The 19298-nt window shown below is 35.4% G+C and overlaps 2 protein-coding genes across 3 annotated transcripts; both read right to left on the bottom strand.

The window, feature by feature from the left end:
• Positions 1-10643: 10643 nt before the first annotated feature.
• LOC130936445 (vacuolar-sorting protein BRO1-like) lies at positions 10644-12924 on the bottom strand. Of its 2 annotated transcripts, none has more exons than XM_057866513.1 (2): positions 11104-12924; positions 10644-11028 (listed from the first exon to the last, which is right to left on the bottom strand). In XM_057866513.1, the coding sequence occupies exon 1, from the start codon at positions 12733-12735 to the stop codon at positions 12199-12201; it is 537 nt and encodes a 178-aa protein (XP_057722496.1). In that variant the 5' UTR covers positions 12736-12924; the 3' UTR covers positions 10644-11028; positions 11104-12198. The 2 variants fall into 2 exon arrangements, with proteins under 2 accessions (XP_057722496.1, XP_057722495.1); XM_057866512.1 differs by having other exon boundaries at positions 10644-11006.
• A 1504-nt stretch (positions 12925-14428) lies between these two features.
• Positions 14429-17888, bottom strand: LOC130935139 (BTB/POZ and MATH domain-containing protein 2-like). The gene is made up of 4 exons (XM_057864719.1): positions 17164-17888; positions 15897-16245; positions 15145-15421; positions 14429-14944 (listed from the first exon to the last, which is right to left on the bottom strand). The coding sequence occupies exons 1-4, from the start codon at positions 17589-17591 to the stop codon at positions 14766-14768; spliced, it is 1233 nt and encodes a 410-aa protein (XP_057720702.1). The 5' UTR covers positions 17592-17888; the 3' UTR covers positions 14429-14765.
• Between the last annotated feature and the right edge of the window lie 1410 nt (positions 17889-19298).

The raw sequence follows: 19298 nt of genomic DNA, 5'->3' as shown, positions 1-19298 counted from the left end.
TATCGTAGAAACAATATGCTTCTATAGACAAGAAGATTTAAGAGGCTGGTTGAAGGCTAAAAATGATCCACATTCTTTTACCCCAGCACCAGATGATCAGAGGCTGCTTCAGACTACATCACAAGGTTAACATATTTTGCATTTCGAGCTGATTGCTAGACAGCCCATCCCGGGCCCCGAACTTAGGATGATCACTCCAGATAACCACGATATATATGTGGTGATAAAAGAGATGATAAAGGATGTAGAATACCTGAAAAATATAGTGGGTATAGTCCGCAATTATAACATAGAAGTTCTGAGAGAATCGTTTGTGAGGTGTGAGTGATAACCATGTTGAGGAGGCACCAGATGATTTACCATATACTTACCTGTTGGAGATAGCTTCATCGAGTGAATGGGCTCTGCGTTTTGAATTTAACCCCCTCCCTCTCCCCATGACAGCAACACAGGTTGTTGCATGGCAAAATAAAATTAAAAGGAATATATGGCAAGTGCCAATACTAGTAAAAGACCAGATGATTCAGTTGTCTCTGTGTATGAATTCTTTAATAGCTACTCATAAAGGAGCATAATAGTCATATCAATATCTGAGTATTCTATTATATCAAAAAGATGCAGAACAATGGCTAATTTGTTGGTGGAGATTTCAGGGGACTTGACCTTAAATTATAAGGTCAGAACCACTACCGAAGATTACGAGGTGAAATATGTCGTAGCAACAATACGCTCCTATAGACAAGATGATTTAAGAGGTTGGTTGAAGGCTAAGAATGATCCACATTCTTTTACCCCAGCCCCAGATGATCAGAGGCTGCTTCAGACTGCTTCACGGGATCAACATATTTTGGATTTCGAGCTGATTGCTAGACAGCCCATCTCGAGTTCCAAACTTAGGGTGATCACTCCAGATAACCACGATATACATGTGGTGATAACAGAGATGATAAAGGATGTAGAATACTTGAAAAATATAGTGGGTGTAGTCTGCAATTATAACATAAAAGTTCTAAGAGGAACGTTTGTGGGCGTGAGTGATAACGATGTTGAGGAGGCACCAAATGTTTTACCATATACTTACCTGTTGTAGATTGCTTCAGTTGTTGAATGGGCTCTGCGTTTCAAATTTAACCCCCTCCCCATCCCCATGACAGCAACACAAGTTGTTGCATGGAAAAATGAAATTAAAAGGAAAATATGGCAAGCGTCAATACTAGTAAAACGGCAGAATACTGAGTTGTCTCTGTGTATGAATTCTTTAATAGCTACTAGTAAAGGAGCATAATTGTCATATCAATAGCTGAGTATTCTATTCTAACAAAAAAGGGCAGAACAATGGCTAATTTGTTGGTGGAGATTCCAGAGGACTTTACCTTAAATTATAAGGTCACAACCCCTACCGAAGTACATGAGGTGAAATATGTCTTAGCAACAATACGCTCCTATAGACAAGAAGATTTAAGAGGTTGGTAGAAGGCTAAGAATGATCCACATTCTTTTACCCCAGTACCAGATGATCAGAGGCTGCTTCAGACTGCTGCACGGGGTCAACATATTTTGCTTTTCGAGCTAATTGCTAGACAGCCCTTCCCGTGCCCTGAATTTAGGGTCATCACTCCAGATAACCACGATATGTATGTGGTGATAACAGAGATGGTAAAGGATGTAGAAAACCTGAAAAATATAGTGGCTATAGTCTGCAATTATAACATAGAGGTTCTGAGAGGATTGTGGACGTGAGTGATAACCATGTTGAGGAGGCATCAGATGATTTACCATATACTTACCTGTTGTAGATTTTTTTTAGCGGTTGAATGGGCTCTGCGTTTCGAATATAACCCCATCCCCCTCCCCATGACAGCAACACAGGTTGTTGCATGGCAAAATAAAATTAAAAGAAAAATATGGCAAGTGCCAATACTAGTAAAAGGCCATAATACTGAGTTGTCTCTGTGTATGAATTCATTAATAGCTACAAGTAAAGGAGAATAATTTTCATATCAATAGCTGAGTATTCTATTCTATCAAAAAAGTGCGGAACAATGGCTAATTTGTTGGTGGAGATTCCAGGGGACTTGACCTTAAATTATAAGGTCACAACCACTATCGAAGTACACGAGGTGAAATATGTCGTAGCAACAATACGCTCCTATAGACAAGAAGATTTAAGAGGTTGGTTGAAGGCTAAGAATGATCCACATTCTTTTACCCCAGCACCAGATGATCAGAGGTTGCTTCAGACTGCTTCACGGGGTCAACATGTTTTGCTTTTCGAGCTGATTGCTAGATAGGCCTTTCCTTGCCCCGAACATAGGGTCATCACTCCAGATAACTACGATATATATGTGGTGATAACAGAGATGATAAAGGATGTAGAATACCTGAAAAATATAGTGGGTATAGTCCGCAATTATAACATAAAGGTTATGAGAGGATCGTTTGTGGACGTGAGTGATAACCATTTTAAGGAGGCACCAGATGATTTACCATATACTTACCTATCGTGGATTGCTTCAGCGGTTGAATGAGCTCTACATTTCGAATTTAACCCCATCCCCCTCCCCATGACAGCAACACAGGTTGTTGCATGGCAAAATGAAATTAAAAGAAAAATATGGCAAGTGCCAATACTAGTAAAAGGTCATAATACTGAGTTGTCTCTGTGTATGAATTCATTAATAGCTACTAGTAAAGGAGCATAATTGTCATATCAATAGTTGAGTATTCTATTCTATCAAAAAAGTGCAGAAAAATAGCTAATTTGTTGGTGGAGATTCCAGGGGACTTGACCTTAAATTATAAGGTCATAACCACTTCCGAAGTACACGAGGTGAAATATGTCGTAGCAACAATATGCTCCTATAGACATGAAGATTAAGAGGTTGGTTGAAGGCTAAGAATGATCCACATGCTTTTACCCCAACACCAGATGATCAGATGCTGTTTCAAACTGCTTCATGGGGTCAACATATTTTGCTTTTCGAGCTGATTGCTAGACAGCCCTTCCCGTGTCGCGAACTTAGGGTCTTCACTCCAGATAACCACGATATATATGTGGTGATAATAGAGATGATAAAGGATGTAGGATACCTGAAAAATATAGTGGGTATAGTCTGCAATTATAATATAGAGGTTTTGAGAGGATCGTTTGTGGACGTGAGTGATAACCATGTTGAGGAGGCACCAGATGATTTACCATATACTTACCTGTAGGAGATTGCTTCATCGGGTGAATGGGCTTTGCATTTTAAATTTAACCACCTCCCCCTCCTCATGACAGCAACACAGGTTGTTGCATGGCAAATGAAATTAAAATGAAAATATGGCAAGCGCAAATACTAGTAAAATGCCAGAATACTGAGTTATCTCTGTGTATGAATTCTTTTATAGCTACTGGTAAAGGAGCATAATTGTCATATCAATAGATGAGTATTCTATTCTATCAAAAAAGTGCAGAACAATGGCTAATTTATTGGTGGAGATTCAGGGGACTTGACCTTAAATTATAAGGTCACAACCACTACCGAAGTACATGAGGTGAAATATGTCGTAGCAACAATACACTCCTATAGACAAGAAGATTTAAGAGGTTGGTTGAAAGCTAAGAATGATCTACATTCTTTTACACTATCACCAGATGTTCAGAGGCTGCTTCAAACTACTTCACGGGGTCAACATATTTTACATTTTGAGCTGATTGCTAGACAGCCCATCCCGGGCCCCGAACTTAGGGTGATCACTTCAGATAACCACAATATACATGTGGTGATAACAGAAATGATAAAGGATATAGAATACCTGAAAAATATAGCGGGTATAGTCCACAATTATAACATAGAAGTTCTAAGCAGATCGCTTGTGGGCATGAGTGATAAACATGTTGAGGAGGCACTAGATGATTTACCATATACTTACCTGTTGTAGATTGCTTCAGCTGTTGAATGGACTCTGTGTTTCCAATTTAACCTCCTCCCCCTCCCCATGATAGCAACACAAGTTGTTGCATGGAAAAATGAAATTAAAGGAAAAATATGGCAAGTGCCAATACTAGTAAAAGGCCAGAATACTGAGTTGTCTCTGTGTATAAATTCTTTAATAGCTACTAGTAAAGGAGCATAATTGTCATATCAATAGCTGAGTATTCTATTCTATAAAAAAAGTGCAGAACAATGGCTAATTTGTTGGTGGAGATTCTAGGAGACTTGACCTTAAATTATAAGGTCACAACCACTTTCGAAGTACACGAGGTGAAATATGTCGTAGCAACAATACACTCATATAGACAAGAAGATTTAAGAGGTTGGTTGAAGGCTAAGAATGACCCACATTCTTTTACCTCAGCACCAGATGATGAGAGGCTGCTTCAGACTACTTCACGGGGTCAACACATTTTGCATTTCGAGCTGATTGCTAGACAGCCTATCCCGGGCCCCGTACTTAGGGTGATCACTCCAGATAATCACGATATATATGTGGTGATAAAAAATATGATAAATGATGTAGAATACCTGAAAAATATAGTGGGTATTGTCCGCAATTATAACATAGAAGTTCTGAGAGGATCGTTTGTGGACGTGAGTGATAACCTTGTTGAGGAGGCACCATATGATTTACCATATACTTACCTGTTGGAGATTGCTTTAGCGGGTGAATGGACTCTGCGTTTTGAATTTAACCCCTTCTCCCTCTCCTGCTCTCCGGAGAATACTTCCTCCAGCTCTCGAGAGAACACCCCCTAGCTCTCTTAGGGAGAACACCCTCCCTAACTCTCCAGAGAACACCCCCCTCCCCCAGCTCTCCAGATTACAATTAATTGTCAAAAAAGAAGCCTAGCTCTTCAGAGAACAATTAATGGTCAAGAAAGAAGCCCTCAAGAAAGTACAATACCACTTAGTGTATTTACATATTATGTATTCATGGCATGCATCTCATATAGAATATAGAATTTAGTGAATTTACATTGTATTCATGCATCTCATATCGATATAGAATTTAAAATTTATCAAATTATGTATGCATTATCATTATCATATATTATATTAATGCAGTGTGCTTTTTTTTCATTTATTTCGCTTCATCTCATATCATAACATCGTTTTTTTATTAATTTGTTCTAAAAAAGATAAAGTACACATTTGATAATAATAATAAGGGGAACACTTCGGTACAGATGCTAGATACAGATATTCGTCTTAGTACTTTTATTTAAGGACACGTGCCTCTGCTCTTTCCTATAGCGATTAGAGTTTGTGATCATGATCATGGCTTATGAAAAAACTGGCTTGGCTGAAAGCCTAAAACATACACTGTAACATGATTTTCATTTTCTTTTTGGACAGTATATGTTGTGATGCCCAATTATTTTGTTTGGGATATACACCGTAACGTGATTTACATTTGCTTTTGATTGAGTTATAAATTGTGTATAAAACATTTTTAAAATAAAAACATTTTGACAATTTGTGCTCTTTTTTAAAAGGGATAAGTATGATTTTGGTCCCCAACGTAGAGGCCAAAAATTTATTTCGTCCCCGGCCTTTTTTCCGCTCCAAAAAGGTCCCCAAGGTTTAAGTTTGTTTTAAAATTATCCTTCGGACGAAAATACCCTTCTCCCTTCATCCCAAAATCAACCAAAATCAACCACCACTAGGGATGGCAAGCGGGGAAGCCCGCCCCACCTAGTGAGGCGGTCCTAAAATCCTAGCCCACCCCGCCTAACTGCGGGCTGGCGGGCTAAGCCCGCCAAAGCTCCTCTTTTTTTTTACTATTAACTACTAAGTAATATATATAATTTCACAACCATATTAATAAATTTATAATTTCTAATGGCATAAAAAATTATATTTTTTATATTAACAAACATTAAAGTCTTTGTAATTATAAATATCTAATAAATATAATTATAAACCAAATTTTCATTCAAAATATAAGTATAAATATTCTCTCTAAAGCAAAATAAACATAATCCAAAACATAATTATAAATATTGTCTCTAAAATAACATAAACATAATTCAAAACACTCAATTTTTATCTTCATACTCTTGTAAGTTAGGTTGGGAGAAGTTAGGTTTTGGCAAAAAATTGCAAAAATACCCCCTCACTAAAAAAAACCTTAGCCCGGCGGGGAAGCCCGCCCCGCCCCGCCAAAGCCCGCCAAACCTTGCGGTTTAAGCGGTGCGGGTTAGGCGGGCTTTTGCTGTTTGGCGGTCCAGATTTTCCAACCCAGCCCGCCTTTTTTGGCGGGTTACGCGGGGCGGCCCGGCGGGTTTAGGCCCGTTTGCCACCCCTAACCACCACCACCACCAGAACCTACGCCAACCAGAATCACCATCACCACCACCAGTATCATCATGGTCGTCATCATCATCATCAGAACTTTTCCCAAAACCAACCAAAATCAACCAGAATTTTTCCAAATAATCCAGAAATTTCACAAAAAAATCCAGAAAAATCACCACCATTATCATCATGGTCATCATCATCATCATCATCAGAAAAAATCAAGCAACATAAACTTTAAACAATAATCAACAAATTCAGCAACAATAATATTCCAAATTCAAATTTCAGCAACAACAATAATATTCCACAACAAATTTTCCAAAGAATCTAGAAATTTCACAAAAGAAAATCCAGAAGAAGAAGAAGAAGAAATGGTGGTGGTGCAGTGGTGCAGGGCGGCAGAGCGGCAGGGCGGCGAGGAAGAAGAAGAAGGCAGTGGCGGGATCGGCGGTGCGGCAGGACGGCAGTGTGGTGGTGCGGCAGGACGGCGGTGCGGCGCGGTGAGGTGGTGCTCTCTCCCTTCCCCTCCCCCCCCTTCTCGCCCCTATCCCCCCTTTCGTTCCTCCCCCGATTCTGTCTATCCCATTCTTTCCCTTTTTTATTTATTTTATATTTATTTTATTTTATTATTTTTAATAAAGGGTAATTTGATAATAAAAAATAAAATTGGTAAAAAGGATGATTTTAAAACAAACTGAAATCTTGGGGACCATTTTATAGTGAAAAAAAGGCCGGAGATGAAATAAATTTTCAGCCTCTACGTTGGGACCAAAATCATACTTATCCATTTTTAAAATCATTAGATCACATAAGTAATTATCAAAAAGACAATTTATGAACCTATTCGGCCGTTTGAATAAAATAAGTAATTATAATGATAATTGTGATTTAAAATTTTTTTACTAATAATCAGTAATTATCATATAACATTTCTTTAAATGAGAATTATTTTGTTAGTGAAATTCTATGTTTTTTAAAAGCTAAATTAATATTTTTTATTGTTCACAAACTCATAAGTTTGATAACCTTTTTAACTTATTTGTGTCATATTTAATTTATTTCAATTCCTTCTATCTTTATCTCTTATTTAATTGTGTCATATTTGATTTATTTCATTTGTCTTGTTTTAATATTACAAAAACTTATTAAAATTGTTCATCCTTATCAATTTACCTCCTCTTAAATATTTTGTACTTATTGAATAATAAATTTTAGATTTATTTTAATATTTTATACTTTTATACCTAACATTTATATGATTAATAAAAAATTTCAAATAAAAATATTAACTATTCAATTTTATTTAACTTTTTCTTAATTACTTTAAAATTTTTACCAATTATAGAAAATATCATTTACAATGCACTATATTAACTATAATTTTTAACAATAAATATTTCAGATCTATTACACGTACAATTCTTTTTGTCATACAAATCTATACAAATCTACTGAAAATTCTTAAACAATACACATAAATGTCTTAGTTTTACATCGAAATTTGCTGCAACTACACAAAAATATTTTTTCTAATATTATATTTTTTCTTCTTTTATTTTTTCTTATTTCTTTCTTTTAATTGAATGAATGTAAGTTCATTCTCTTCCAAGTAATTTTGTAGCATTATGTGTTTCTTCTTCTTCTTTATTTGATTTTTTTTTTGTTTTTATTCTTATTAAGGGAGTAAAACAAGAAAAAATTCTAGAAGATAAAAACAATTTAAAGAAAGATGAAAAAGAAAAAAAAAGAAGATGGTGATAATGATGAAAAGACGAAGAAAAAGCAGCAAAAGATGAGGAGGAGGAAGATGAAAAGTTTTGAATTATGCAGAATCTATCAGTATAAATCTACTGAAAATTCTTAAACAATACAGATAAATGTCTTAGTTTTACACTGAAATTTGCTGTAAATACATAAAAATATTTTCTTTGATGCAGAATTCCTATGTTACATTCAATTCAAACCATCAATGATAAACAACAATTTTCACAAACAAAAACTACATCATTCACCTACCGAATCATAAACTACTAACGAAAACATTAACTAAAATCGAACCATACCTCAACTACTTGATTGGATTCAAAACAATAATTCACTTTACTCTGGTTCAATTGACAATCTGAACTTAAATCATTCATTATCTTCAACAACGAGATAATTGTTCAAAACTATTTTCAGAGTTTGATTTCAAAAATGTAAAGAACGAAAAAAATTGCGAAAAAAAATGCAGAAAACAAACCAAGAGAAACACAAATATAGAAGAGAACGTAGATCGAAAATGTTAAGGAAATTCGAAAAAAGAAACGAAATTCTTTTGAAAAAAGCAGTTATATATTCGCGCATTTATTGAAATGTTGGTTAGATAGTGGCGCGTGAGATGAATTAAATTAAAGAGACTTGTATGGACTTGTATATGTAAATGACTTTTATGTGGAGAATATTTGTGAATATTTTCTACCTTCAATAATAATTAATACTAAAGCAACAATTTATTATTCATCATTCTAAAATAAAGTCAAATTATCCCAAAAAATTTATTATCTTTATAATAAACATTCAACTAGTAATTCAGTGTCAAATAAATGAAATTATGTATTCGAATACCACTTAAAATATTGATTTTTTGTGTTTTCATAAGATATATATTATAATTTTAACTTTTTTTACTATTATTATTCGCAAAAATCTTCTTTTATTGTAAATTTTATTTTTATTACAATAACATAAATTTAGTATTATAAAAAAAATGTGTCATGCATATTTTATTGAAAAATATTAAAATTCAATTTTTTTAATTTTAAAAATAAAAATTAATATTTTTCTATGATCTTTCAAGTAAAACATTTAAAAAAAATCTTCGAATTAACTACATAATATACAATGTCAAAGTAATTTGATTTTAGTACAAGAAGTTCAATTTAATGTTTTTCATGAACTCGCAACAGCATTTTTTATTCTTTGGTTATTGTTGGTCGAAAATATTTTCGACCGAAGAGAGTTGTCAGATCGATGTGAATTAAGTTTGATTTTTCGAGAAAACGCGTACCTAAGTGCGAGTTTGGGAAGAAGTCAACGTCGATTTGGGTTTTGATTATATTATTGAATCGATTGAGGATTAAATCGAGCAAAGAAATCGATTTAAAGAATCGAGCAAAGTCTTCGAAGAGTTGGTTGAATAAAAGTGAAAGCGGGAAGATTAGTAACTTTTATTACGTTAGGAAAAATATGGGGAATATCTACAATCACGCAGCGGGACAGTTACCAAGAGTGATTGTATTTCAAAATTTATAATTTCTTATTTAATTGTAATTAATTGTAATTTAATTAACCGTTATGTAAAATAGCCTATAAATACTGTGAAGTGTTAGGGAATAAGGGTTAGAACTTTCACTCAGAAAAAAAACAGCATTCTCACATCTCAGCGATTCCTTGAGTTTGCAATCGAGTTATACTTTTTGTAAGGTTCCTTCAACTTTCTTCTTTAATTTATTTTCTTCTCTGTAAAACTTAACATTTCAATTAAGATTATTTTTCAAGTGTTTTTTACTTTTTTTTTTTGTCTATTTTACCTTTCTGCACTATATTATGTTTGATTAATCTTTCAATTTAATTTAAATTATCGTTATTGCTTTTCTTTTAATTTTCAAGTAAATCTTCCTTTTCATAATTTATTTAGTCTTTATTCAAGAATTTTAATTTTCGAATTGTATTTATTAATTTTACAAATTTATTTTTATTTTTCATTGTCAAAATGTGTCTAATCGAAGACGTTTTGATACACTTCTAAAAAACTGGTACTCGCACAGAGAAATTGATTTCGGTCCCAGACCATTAGAATCGAACCACCATCAATTTGTTAAAAATCGACAAAACAGTTATATTCAAATTTCACCATTATTATTCCACCATTTCTACGAGGGAAAAAAAAAAAAACTGAATTTCATTGTACACATTTATCAAGGAACGTTCAAGCTCAGCTCGTTATTCATATTGGCTGTTGAGCAAATTTTTTGAACCACTTTTAGAATTCATTCTCAAGCTCTTTCTCTCAACTACACTTCATACCACGTGCCAGTATTTTTGTGATAGAAATAAAATATCTGTATATCAGTACATATTTAAATCTGTACGGTATAACTTTTCTAATAATAATTTGTTCATCAAAAAATAAGAATGATTCTAAATGAAACTATATTATCTGCTTGTTTAAAATTTTTAGCCCTTCATGGATGGAAGATTGGAAACACTGAACAAGCTCAATTTACCAATATGTAACAATATCTAACAATAGCTACAAGATGATATAGGCATTCAAATCGCTGCTTGGTGATGAATAAAAAGGAATATATTCATACATCAACCAACAAAATCACGAGGATAATATTTCATAAGAAGAGTTCTAGCATCAACGAACAAAGCTCCAACATCCAATTAAAAAAAAGTAAAAAAGTTCATTTCCCATTTCTAAAGCTTGTTTAGTTTTTCTCAACGGGAATGTTAATGTTGTGTCTCCTGCAAGCTCATGTTCTCCAATGCCAAATTTGGTGCCTCCCAGGTTGCATTGGCCACAAGATTTCCATCCTTAATCTTGACAGGGCTAACCTCAGAGAGAAGGTCCAAGCATGGTGCTTCACAAAACACTCCAAGCAGGGAGTGAGCCTTCCAATACCCTAAAAGAAACTGTTCGGTGACATCACTCGACGGATCATAAGTTGAAGCCTGCATCATTTCAATCAAACAACTTAACAAATCAAGATTGACATCAGTCAATCGTACAATGAAAAGATCAACTGAAAAGGTAGATGATTATACATACAGGGTATCCAGCTAATGATGATACATCAGATTGGGGATGACAAAACTTCAATTTCAACTTGTCAATCTCATTGTTTATCATACTGGTGTATTGTTGGGACAAGTCAAACGTGCCAGATACATTGTTAGAATTCAACCACAGTCAAAAGATCCAAGTTAAAGCATCCTTTAAGGCGTCCATGGCAAGGCGATGGCCATGGTTGGTGGAGAGATCGCAGGAGAGAGCAATGTGGGTGCAGAGGGCTACCAGGTTGAAGAGAACAGAGGCCTTCTCCAAATGGATGTTATGTTGAGAAGAGTCCTGTTACGGGTCAATTGCATTGTACCAAACAAAGATAGGTGGGTTGGGTGAGCCATTCATAGGAAAGAAAGGCTCAATCATGCAAAGGCATTTGAAATAACGGATGAGGCAGTCACGGCGAAAGGGCAAAGAAAGGTCATCACGCAGCATCTGATTGCGCAATTTGTGTACCATTGCGACAAGGCCTTCTACTCTCTTTGCCATGCTCTCAGAGTATTTGAGGACAAAGTAACTGCGCAGGGACTCATAGAGATTCAAAGGCTCACTCTTCTTCAAAGGAAGGAGTGCATGAATATGTGAGAACGGCGAAGAAGACACCGAAGATGAGAGAATTGCCGAATTTGTTGGATAAGGAGGAGGCATGTCCCATGGGTAAGCCACCAGCTTTCCATCCTACATAAGCTTGAAAGGGTTGTACTCTGAGAGGATCAGGTCAATGCATATTTGTTCATTTTTTGGTAGCACGGGCATCATCGAGCCCCTGCAAAACCCTCTAACTAATATCTCAGTGACACATTCTGCATCATGATCAGGAGCACAAGATGTGACCCATGAGTATACATCAGGTCCCTCGGATTCGGGTAGGAAGGATGATTTCCTCCTCTGACGAACCTCCGGCTGAAAGAATTTCATCTTCTGGCGAAGATGAGTTACCCAGGTTCGGTCAATAGAGTAGACATGTTTCCGTACAGCGGCACCCGAAACCTTAGATATCACTAAACATGCACTCAAATAAAGCCCATAAACCTACATCATCATCATAATCATCAGAATTAAAAATAAATGTAAAATCAATCAAGCGTCAAGACTGACCGATACAAACTCCCCGGCACATTCGTGGTTTTGGAAAGCGTTACTGGCGTCGTTGTTGTTGAGTTGTTGCTGTAATTTGAGCTCGGAAGCCTGAGCGGAGAAGAGGTAGTGCAGAAACTGCGCGAAGAGGGGAGTCAAATCGAGGGTGGCGGAGACCACGTCCTTGGCAAAATCCTTCCAGAGTATGTCGAAGAAATTGGCGGCAATTCTGAAGGCGTCCATTGCAAGGTGACGGCCAAGGGCGGTGGTACGGTCGCAAGAGGCAGCAATCTGGCTGTGGATGGCTCCAAGGTTGAAGAGAACAGCGGCCTTCTCCAATTGGATGGCGTTGCGCTGTGAGGAGACCCCATCCTTATGCTCAGGGTTGAAGGCGTCGTACCAGACAAAGATGATGGAGTCGGCGTCGGCGTCGGAGGAGAGAGAGGTGAAGAGTGGCTCAACCATGGAAAGGCATTTGGAGTAGTGGATGAGGCAGTCACGTTGCATGGGAAGGGAGAGGTCCCCTCTTCGCTCCACCATGTCCCTGCGGCCATTTGTTTAGGGTTTCCAGAACGCTTTCAACTTTTTCTGCATCGCTCTCCGAGTATTCTGAGGCTACCAACTTGCGTAACGGCAGGTACAGCTCCACCGGATTAGTCTTCTTCAGTGGGATTGACACTTGACAGCACCGTTTCCGTGTTCAACAACTTCCGAACATGGTTGCTCATGGCCGCGTCGAATGAGGATATAGAATATGATACGATTAGGAATCAAAGAACCCCCTCTTTTAAACCTATTCGGGGATTTCAAATTTCAAATTCCGCATTCCCCCTCTTTTAAACCTATTCGGGCTTTTTTTATTTTTTAATTTATAAAATTTAAAATTTGAATACATCCGATTCAAATGGTAATAAATTATTTATTTTATGGTAATTAATTATATTTATTTTATCTTTTAAATTGATTCAATTTGTATTACAAAATTTTTTGTATTAAATGAAAAAAAATTATAATTAATGTTGATATTCTAACCGAAAAACATAAAGTAAAGTTCAATAAGAATAAAGGCTCACCCAAAAAAATAGCCTTTATCATGTACATGACTTTTTTAAAGATGTTAGACACGATGAAAAGAATAGGACTGACAATTCATATCCTAGCCGCAGGTACCCAACCCGACTCAACCTGTTCGAGTAGGCAATTCGACCCGCTGCTGATAGGATAGAGATCGGTCCAGGTATGCTTGCCAATAGGATAGAGTACGGATTTATGGTGTAAAGACTTATAAGAAGTGAACAACCACTAAACTAGTTTGTTAATTTTAGTTTTTTATTTTTTATTTTATTAATATGTATAAAATTTGAAATGATTGAATTTTATATTTACTTTGAAAAAATTTGATTATTTTGTGGATAGGATAAAGTAGAATAAATTTTAATGAAATTTTCAACCAGCGGATAGAGTTAGGGTAGGGTTTGCCCTACCCATTGCCAGCCCTAAAAAAAGAACCCTCCCCAAATCTTTCTTACTATTTCTATCTCTACTAAAAAATTGACCCTAACAAATTTTCAAGGTGACATTACTCCAAAAGGTAATTATCGGCTTTAATATAAATACACTGACACCCCTCAAGTATATACACGTTCTAATCTACTAAATTCCTGTTTAAATTCTTTTCTAACTTCAATATCGGAGTCTCTTGAAAGTATCATCTCTTACCTTAGGAGGAGTTTGAATCTCACGTTCAAACCTAAATCACAATTTTAGGTAATTTTTTCAAAACATTGGAGTCGTTCTCAAAAACTTGAAATTCAACTTTACGCCAATAACTTGAAATTCAACCCTTGATAAAGGAAGGCCTTGACTAATCACTTCTCCCATGTTTAACTAATGACTTTCCCCTTTGTGGGCGTTAACAACAATCTAAAGAAAGATGAGAACAAGTAACTTGGTCGCAACATATAGTTTTATAGGAACACAGAAGGCTGTTAAATACTATGTTACACAACAGTTTTATTTATAGGAACAACAGTTTTATTTACATATCAGAACCGCTTCCTATAAGATAAATCATTAGTTAAGCAACATAACAATCATGACACCACAAATACCGAGGGTATTGCAGTAAAGATGCTTGGCACGCATTGATACAGTTATACAATGGCTTTGATAAAAGGGAGGGGTACTGGAAACATATTTGCCAGCACCAGAAGACAAAAGAGGGAGAATGTCATCAGAAAATACCCTTCCCACGTCTTTAAGATGATAACAGCAAATGAATACATGAACTGTGAACACACGCGGCACTTATCAGTGATCATTACTTTCAGACACGTTTCTTTCACAAGAAAGCGAAAATGAAATGAAGATATTACAGAAACTAGAGAGTCAAACGGAGCAGTAAGTAAAATCACAAATTACATTTACGTCTCATACACATGAATTAGCTAAGAAAATTAAAAATTGCCACTAACTCCTATAAAAGATTATCTCGCTATCCTTTTTAAAAAAGGGAGAGTGAAAGAGGACTCTACAGAAAGCAGTTTCAGTTCAGACAGTGTACACACTTATTAAAGCCTTTGCTTCACCCGCCTCCCATTTATGTCGCTGCCATCAAGGAGTACATCATTCCTGTGCTTGAACATGAAGTCCGAATGCTCAGTGAATCTAGCCACATACTCCAATAGCTCTGTCAGAACAGAAGGGCAGCTTTCCTTCAAGTAATCAAACCCATCAGTTTGCATCACGGCTGAAAATCCCAAACGGGGGAAATAATTAGTTGATGAAGAAATATAGGTGAATCAATATTTCTATTCAAACCAATCCAGATTAACTTAACATAATAATTCCAGCACTAGGCACTTACGATTTACAATCCCTAATAACCATATTTATCTATTCTAATATTTCGTGAGCAAAGAAGTAGAAATCCAGGGAAGAAAAGCACACCTCTGAGGTTTTCGGAGGTTGCAATAAACTTGAGACAGACTGCTTTTAGCTGAAAACAATGGTGCTGCTCCGCTAAAGCTAAGGTCGTAGCCACAGTGTTTATTGCAACATCTTCACATAGACTCGCTTCACACATCATCCTAAGCCTCTCTAAGGCATACCGATCGGCTGCTGCTAGAAGATGTTGAGCCATCAAGGTTGTTGCCCATTTTGTGTTCAACCCAGTGAGTTCGTGCAGATCAGGTAGAGTGTCCCAGTACATAAAATGAAGCAATGCCTGCAGAAAACGTTTCACAAATCACAACAATAAACAAACCCCGAGTCCCAGACAGCCAGAGTGCCAGACTATAACCCAGAGCATATGTACATCCAATCCCCCCCCCCCCCCCTCTTCTTTTTTTTCCTTTTCTCTTGTTTTCAGGAAAAAAAAAAAAAAAGCGCGCGCGCGCAACGCCCAACAAAAAATATAAGAAAAATACTACTTGTCCTTTAAAATTCAGTCTTAGCAGCCTTTTTAAGGATTTATTATTATTTAATTAATTTGAATACCCACTTTAACGTACTAATTTTAAAAAAAAATCAGGTAAGTTACTTGTTTTTTATTTTCTCTCTCTTCTAAAGGATGAATAAAGTAGAATATCTAAAGGATACCTAGTTGCATTGAAAATATAAATATGCTAATGTCCAAAACCCCAAGCATTCGGAAACACAAAGCAAATTGAAAAAGAATCACAACAAGCATTTAATCATACCTTAAAGACTGGAGCCTCCATATCTTCAACTTTTATACAATCGGTATTCTGATCTTTCATAGGACCAAAAAGTTGGGCTCTGAAAACGGGTGATCGTGCAGCTATTACCAATTTATGGGCTGCAAAAATTTCTCCATTCACTTCAAAACTCACATCAGTTCCTCTTCCGCTTTGCAGTAGTTGACCAAATTGCTCACCAATGTTAGATGGTGGAATTGCTATAGAATAGATTCTAGGGCCTTCTGTGCGTGATCTCACAACACCAACACTACAATTCACAGATAGACAATCGTCTTTAAGGTAGTCAGACGTCTCTAGAGCCATTCTCTTAAAGAACCGTTTGTAACCCCTGAAACACACAATACCAAACAATCAATCAGCATTTCCCAAACTCTTTCGACTGGCTTAGAACAAGCACTTGTGTGTGCATGGGTGCACATAAACCACAAATGAGACAAATAAGGATCTGTTTGTTTTTATTTCATTTTTAGTGTTGTCTATTTCAAAATTTTGTAAGCTAAACTGGAAGAACACAGTAAAAGAAATATAAAAAAAATGTTTTCACTGCCTCCTTCATAAAACACAAACCCCAAAAGCGGAGAAAATTTAGAAACATGAAATGAAAATAAAACCCAATTAGGCCACAAATGTTCCTATTACATCATGCCCACAAAAAATCATACTCAACATAATTGATTTAGTGACAAATTTGCACATTATTGAAGTAATTGTTTTGCATGCAATTACTCATAAACAACATGCGATTACCTCTTCCTACCACCCCAAAACACCTCTTCCTCGAATTAGTATTCCATTAACCATTTCCATAACATCAACACATATAGCCCGGTCACACAGCTGAACCATCCCCATAAACATATGAAACGCATACCAAATGATCAGATTACGTAAAATGGTAATCCAACAGCATCATTCAAAACAAAATAGATGGGTGATTTCCCAAGGAAGAAGTACTCAAATTACTTAAAATCAACATAATTCACTTATTGTAAATAAACATAACAGCTATCAGTCACAGTTAAAAACCACAAGTTAACATACATGCACAGTGATCGAAACCAATTCAAACGCCACACATGCCGAAAATATACTTCCAAACAATAATTACAGGAACCACAGGTATACAACCGATATAAAACCACAACTATATAAATGAAAACAAAGGCTGAGGTAAATAAATCAAGACTAAAACCTTTTCTCTAAATCGCCAAACCCCAAACAAAAAAGACAAAAAAATTGAACATACCACATGCTCCCCCGGTACTTCAACGTGTACGGCCCGCTTTCGAGCGTCCTCTCGAAATGGCTATGGACCTTATGCCTCTCCTTCCCACTCTGATCCAAAAGGGTCAGCTCAAAGAGCGCCCTAACGTCGGTGCCGTCGCTGGCGAGAGCGATGAATAGAGAAACATAGGTGGCATTGTCCTCAACGCTCTTTCCATCAGGGTAAAAGTAGATCGCCCAATCGTACCCACCAACCGAGAACGTATCCGAGGCCACGTACTTCCCAATCCCAATCCCCTTCGAGAGAGAATACCCCGTGATCTTGAAATGATGAGACCCCCTAACTGTTTCGGTGACGGAAGTAGACGACGTCGTTACCGGAGCCGAAGACGAAGACGGCGATGCGGACTTGGAGGACGGCTTCGCGGTTTCTCGGAAAATCTTACCCATGCGCGAGAGCCACCGTAGCTAAATCGATCGAATTGTTCGGAAATTGACGCCGATCGAGGGTTTTGGGACGAAATGGGAATGGGAAATTCGGGGCGTGGATTACAGTATGTGAGTTTGATTGAGTAAGTAATTGGACGAACTTGGTGAGAAAATCTCGGGTTCCAATAGAGGAATTGTCAGATTCTGGAAGCTGAATTTCTAGGGTTTCGAATTTGGGTTCACGGAACCGAAGAGAGGGGGAAGACACAGAAGGAAAGAATAGAGAGAGAAACACGAAACTCAGAAATGAAATGACGAATAAAGGCCTCACTCAGCATGGCTTTAAATAATAATAGGTTTTTTTTTTTAATTTCTTGTAGGGATAATAAAAATGAATTATTGGGAACTAGGAAGACGCGCATCTACACGACTCACGTGTTTATTTTAAACGTTATTAGTAGTAATCATTTTTGTTTAAGCTCATTTCTTACGTAGTGAATACTGAATAGTGCATCTTTCTTGATAATGTTACAATTCCTTTGTTTTTTCCTTTCTCTCATGTTTGCTCTATTTTCCCGTGGTAGGTTAACAAATTAGAAATTGCTAATATGGTATTAAACATATTTAATATATATTTTAAAATTTAATATAATTTTCCATTCCAATATTTAATTAATTTTAATTATTACAAAGAAAAATTAATGTCATATAAGGTACAAAATAAAAATATAAATCAAAGTATATAAGATTTTTTTTTCCATACAAATAAGTTGAAAGGTGTATATAGGGATTTAGAGTTAGTTTGATAAAGTTTTTAGTTTTTGAAAATAATTTATTTGAGTTATCTATTAAATATAGTGTTTTAAAAGTGATAGTATTATGTTGTAATTTAAATTAAATATAATTTTTAAAAAGAATACATAAATAAATATTCTTTTTAATAAGTATAGGTAATAATAATTATGTTTAGTAAAATGATTCTTAAAAATTTTTATAATAATAAATTTAAATTTTTTAATATATAAAATTATATTAGATTTTTCAAATTTTGTTAAACATCAATTATCTTTAAGAAATATATCCAACTTTTAAAAGCTTGTAAATATAAACATATGATTTCTTATTTACTAAATACAAAATAAAATACTTGTATTTTTTTAAAATGATAAATAATTTTTTGTAAAAATGTTATCAAATCAAGCCTTAATCTATAATAAGAATTAGGGTAAAAAACCATATTAAGCCAAATGAGTCAAAAAATAATGTAAATACGCCAAAGCAAAAATCGTTTCAGCAATAAGCCAGAAGCTATTTTTATATAATTCGAACCAGCTTGGTTCGAACTCCATTTCTACATAATTCGAACCAGCTTGGTTCGAATTATATACAAACACATACACACACATAATTCGAACCAGCTTGGTTCGAATTACACATAATTCGAACCAGCTTGGTTCGAATTACACACAAACACACGCACACACTAATTCGAACCAGCTTGGTTCGAATTACACACATTAATTCATGGTATAATTCGAATTATGCTGTTTAAAAAATTAATAATTTATTAAAAAAATTTATTAAAAAATTTATTAAAAAAATTAATAATTAAAAATTAAAAAATATATTTTTATTTCATACGTTAAAAAAAAGTTAACAAAATATTTAATTACGAGACTTCTTTAAAATATTAATGAGCTATCAATTTGAATTCCATACAATACTTTT

Source organism: Arachis stenosperma, chromosome 6, assembly GCF_014773155.1.
Source record: "Arachis stenosperma cultivar V10309 chromosome 6, arast.V10309.gnm1.PFL2, whole genome shotgun sequence".
Lineage (NCBI taxonomy): Eukaryota > Viridiplantae > Streptophyta > Magnoliopsida > Fabales > Fabaceae > Arachis > Arachis stenosperma.
The sequence above is the reverse complement of the archived record's forward strand: the minus strand, read 5'-3'. Positions and strand labels throughout refer to the sequence as shown.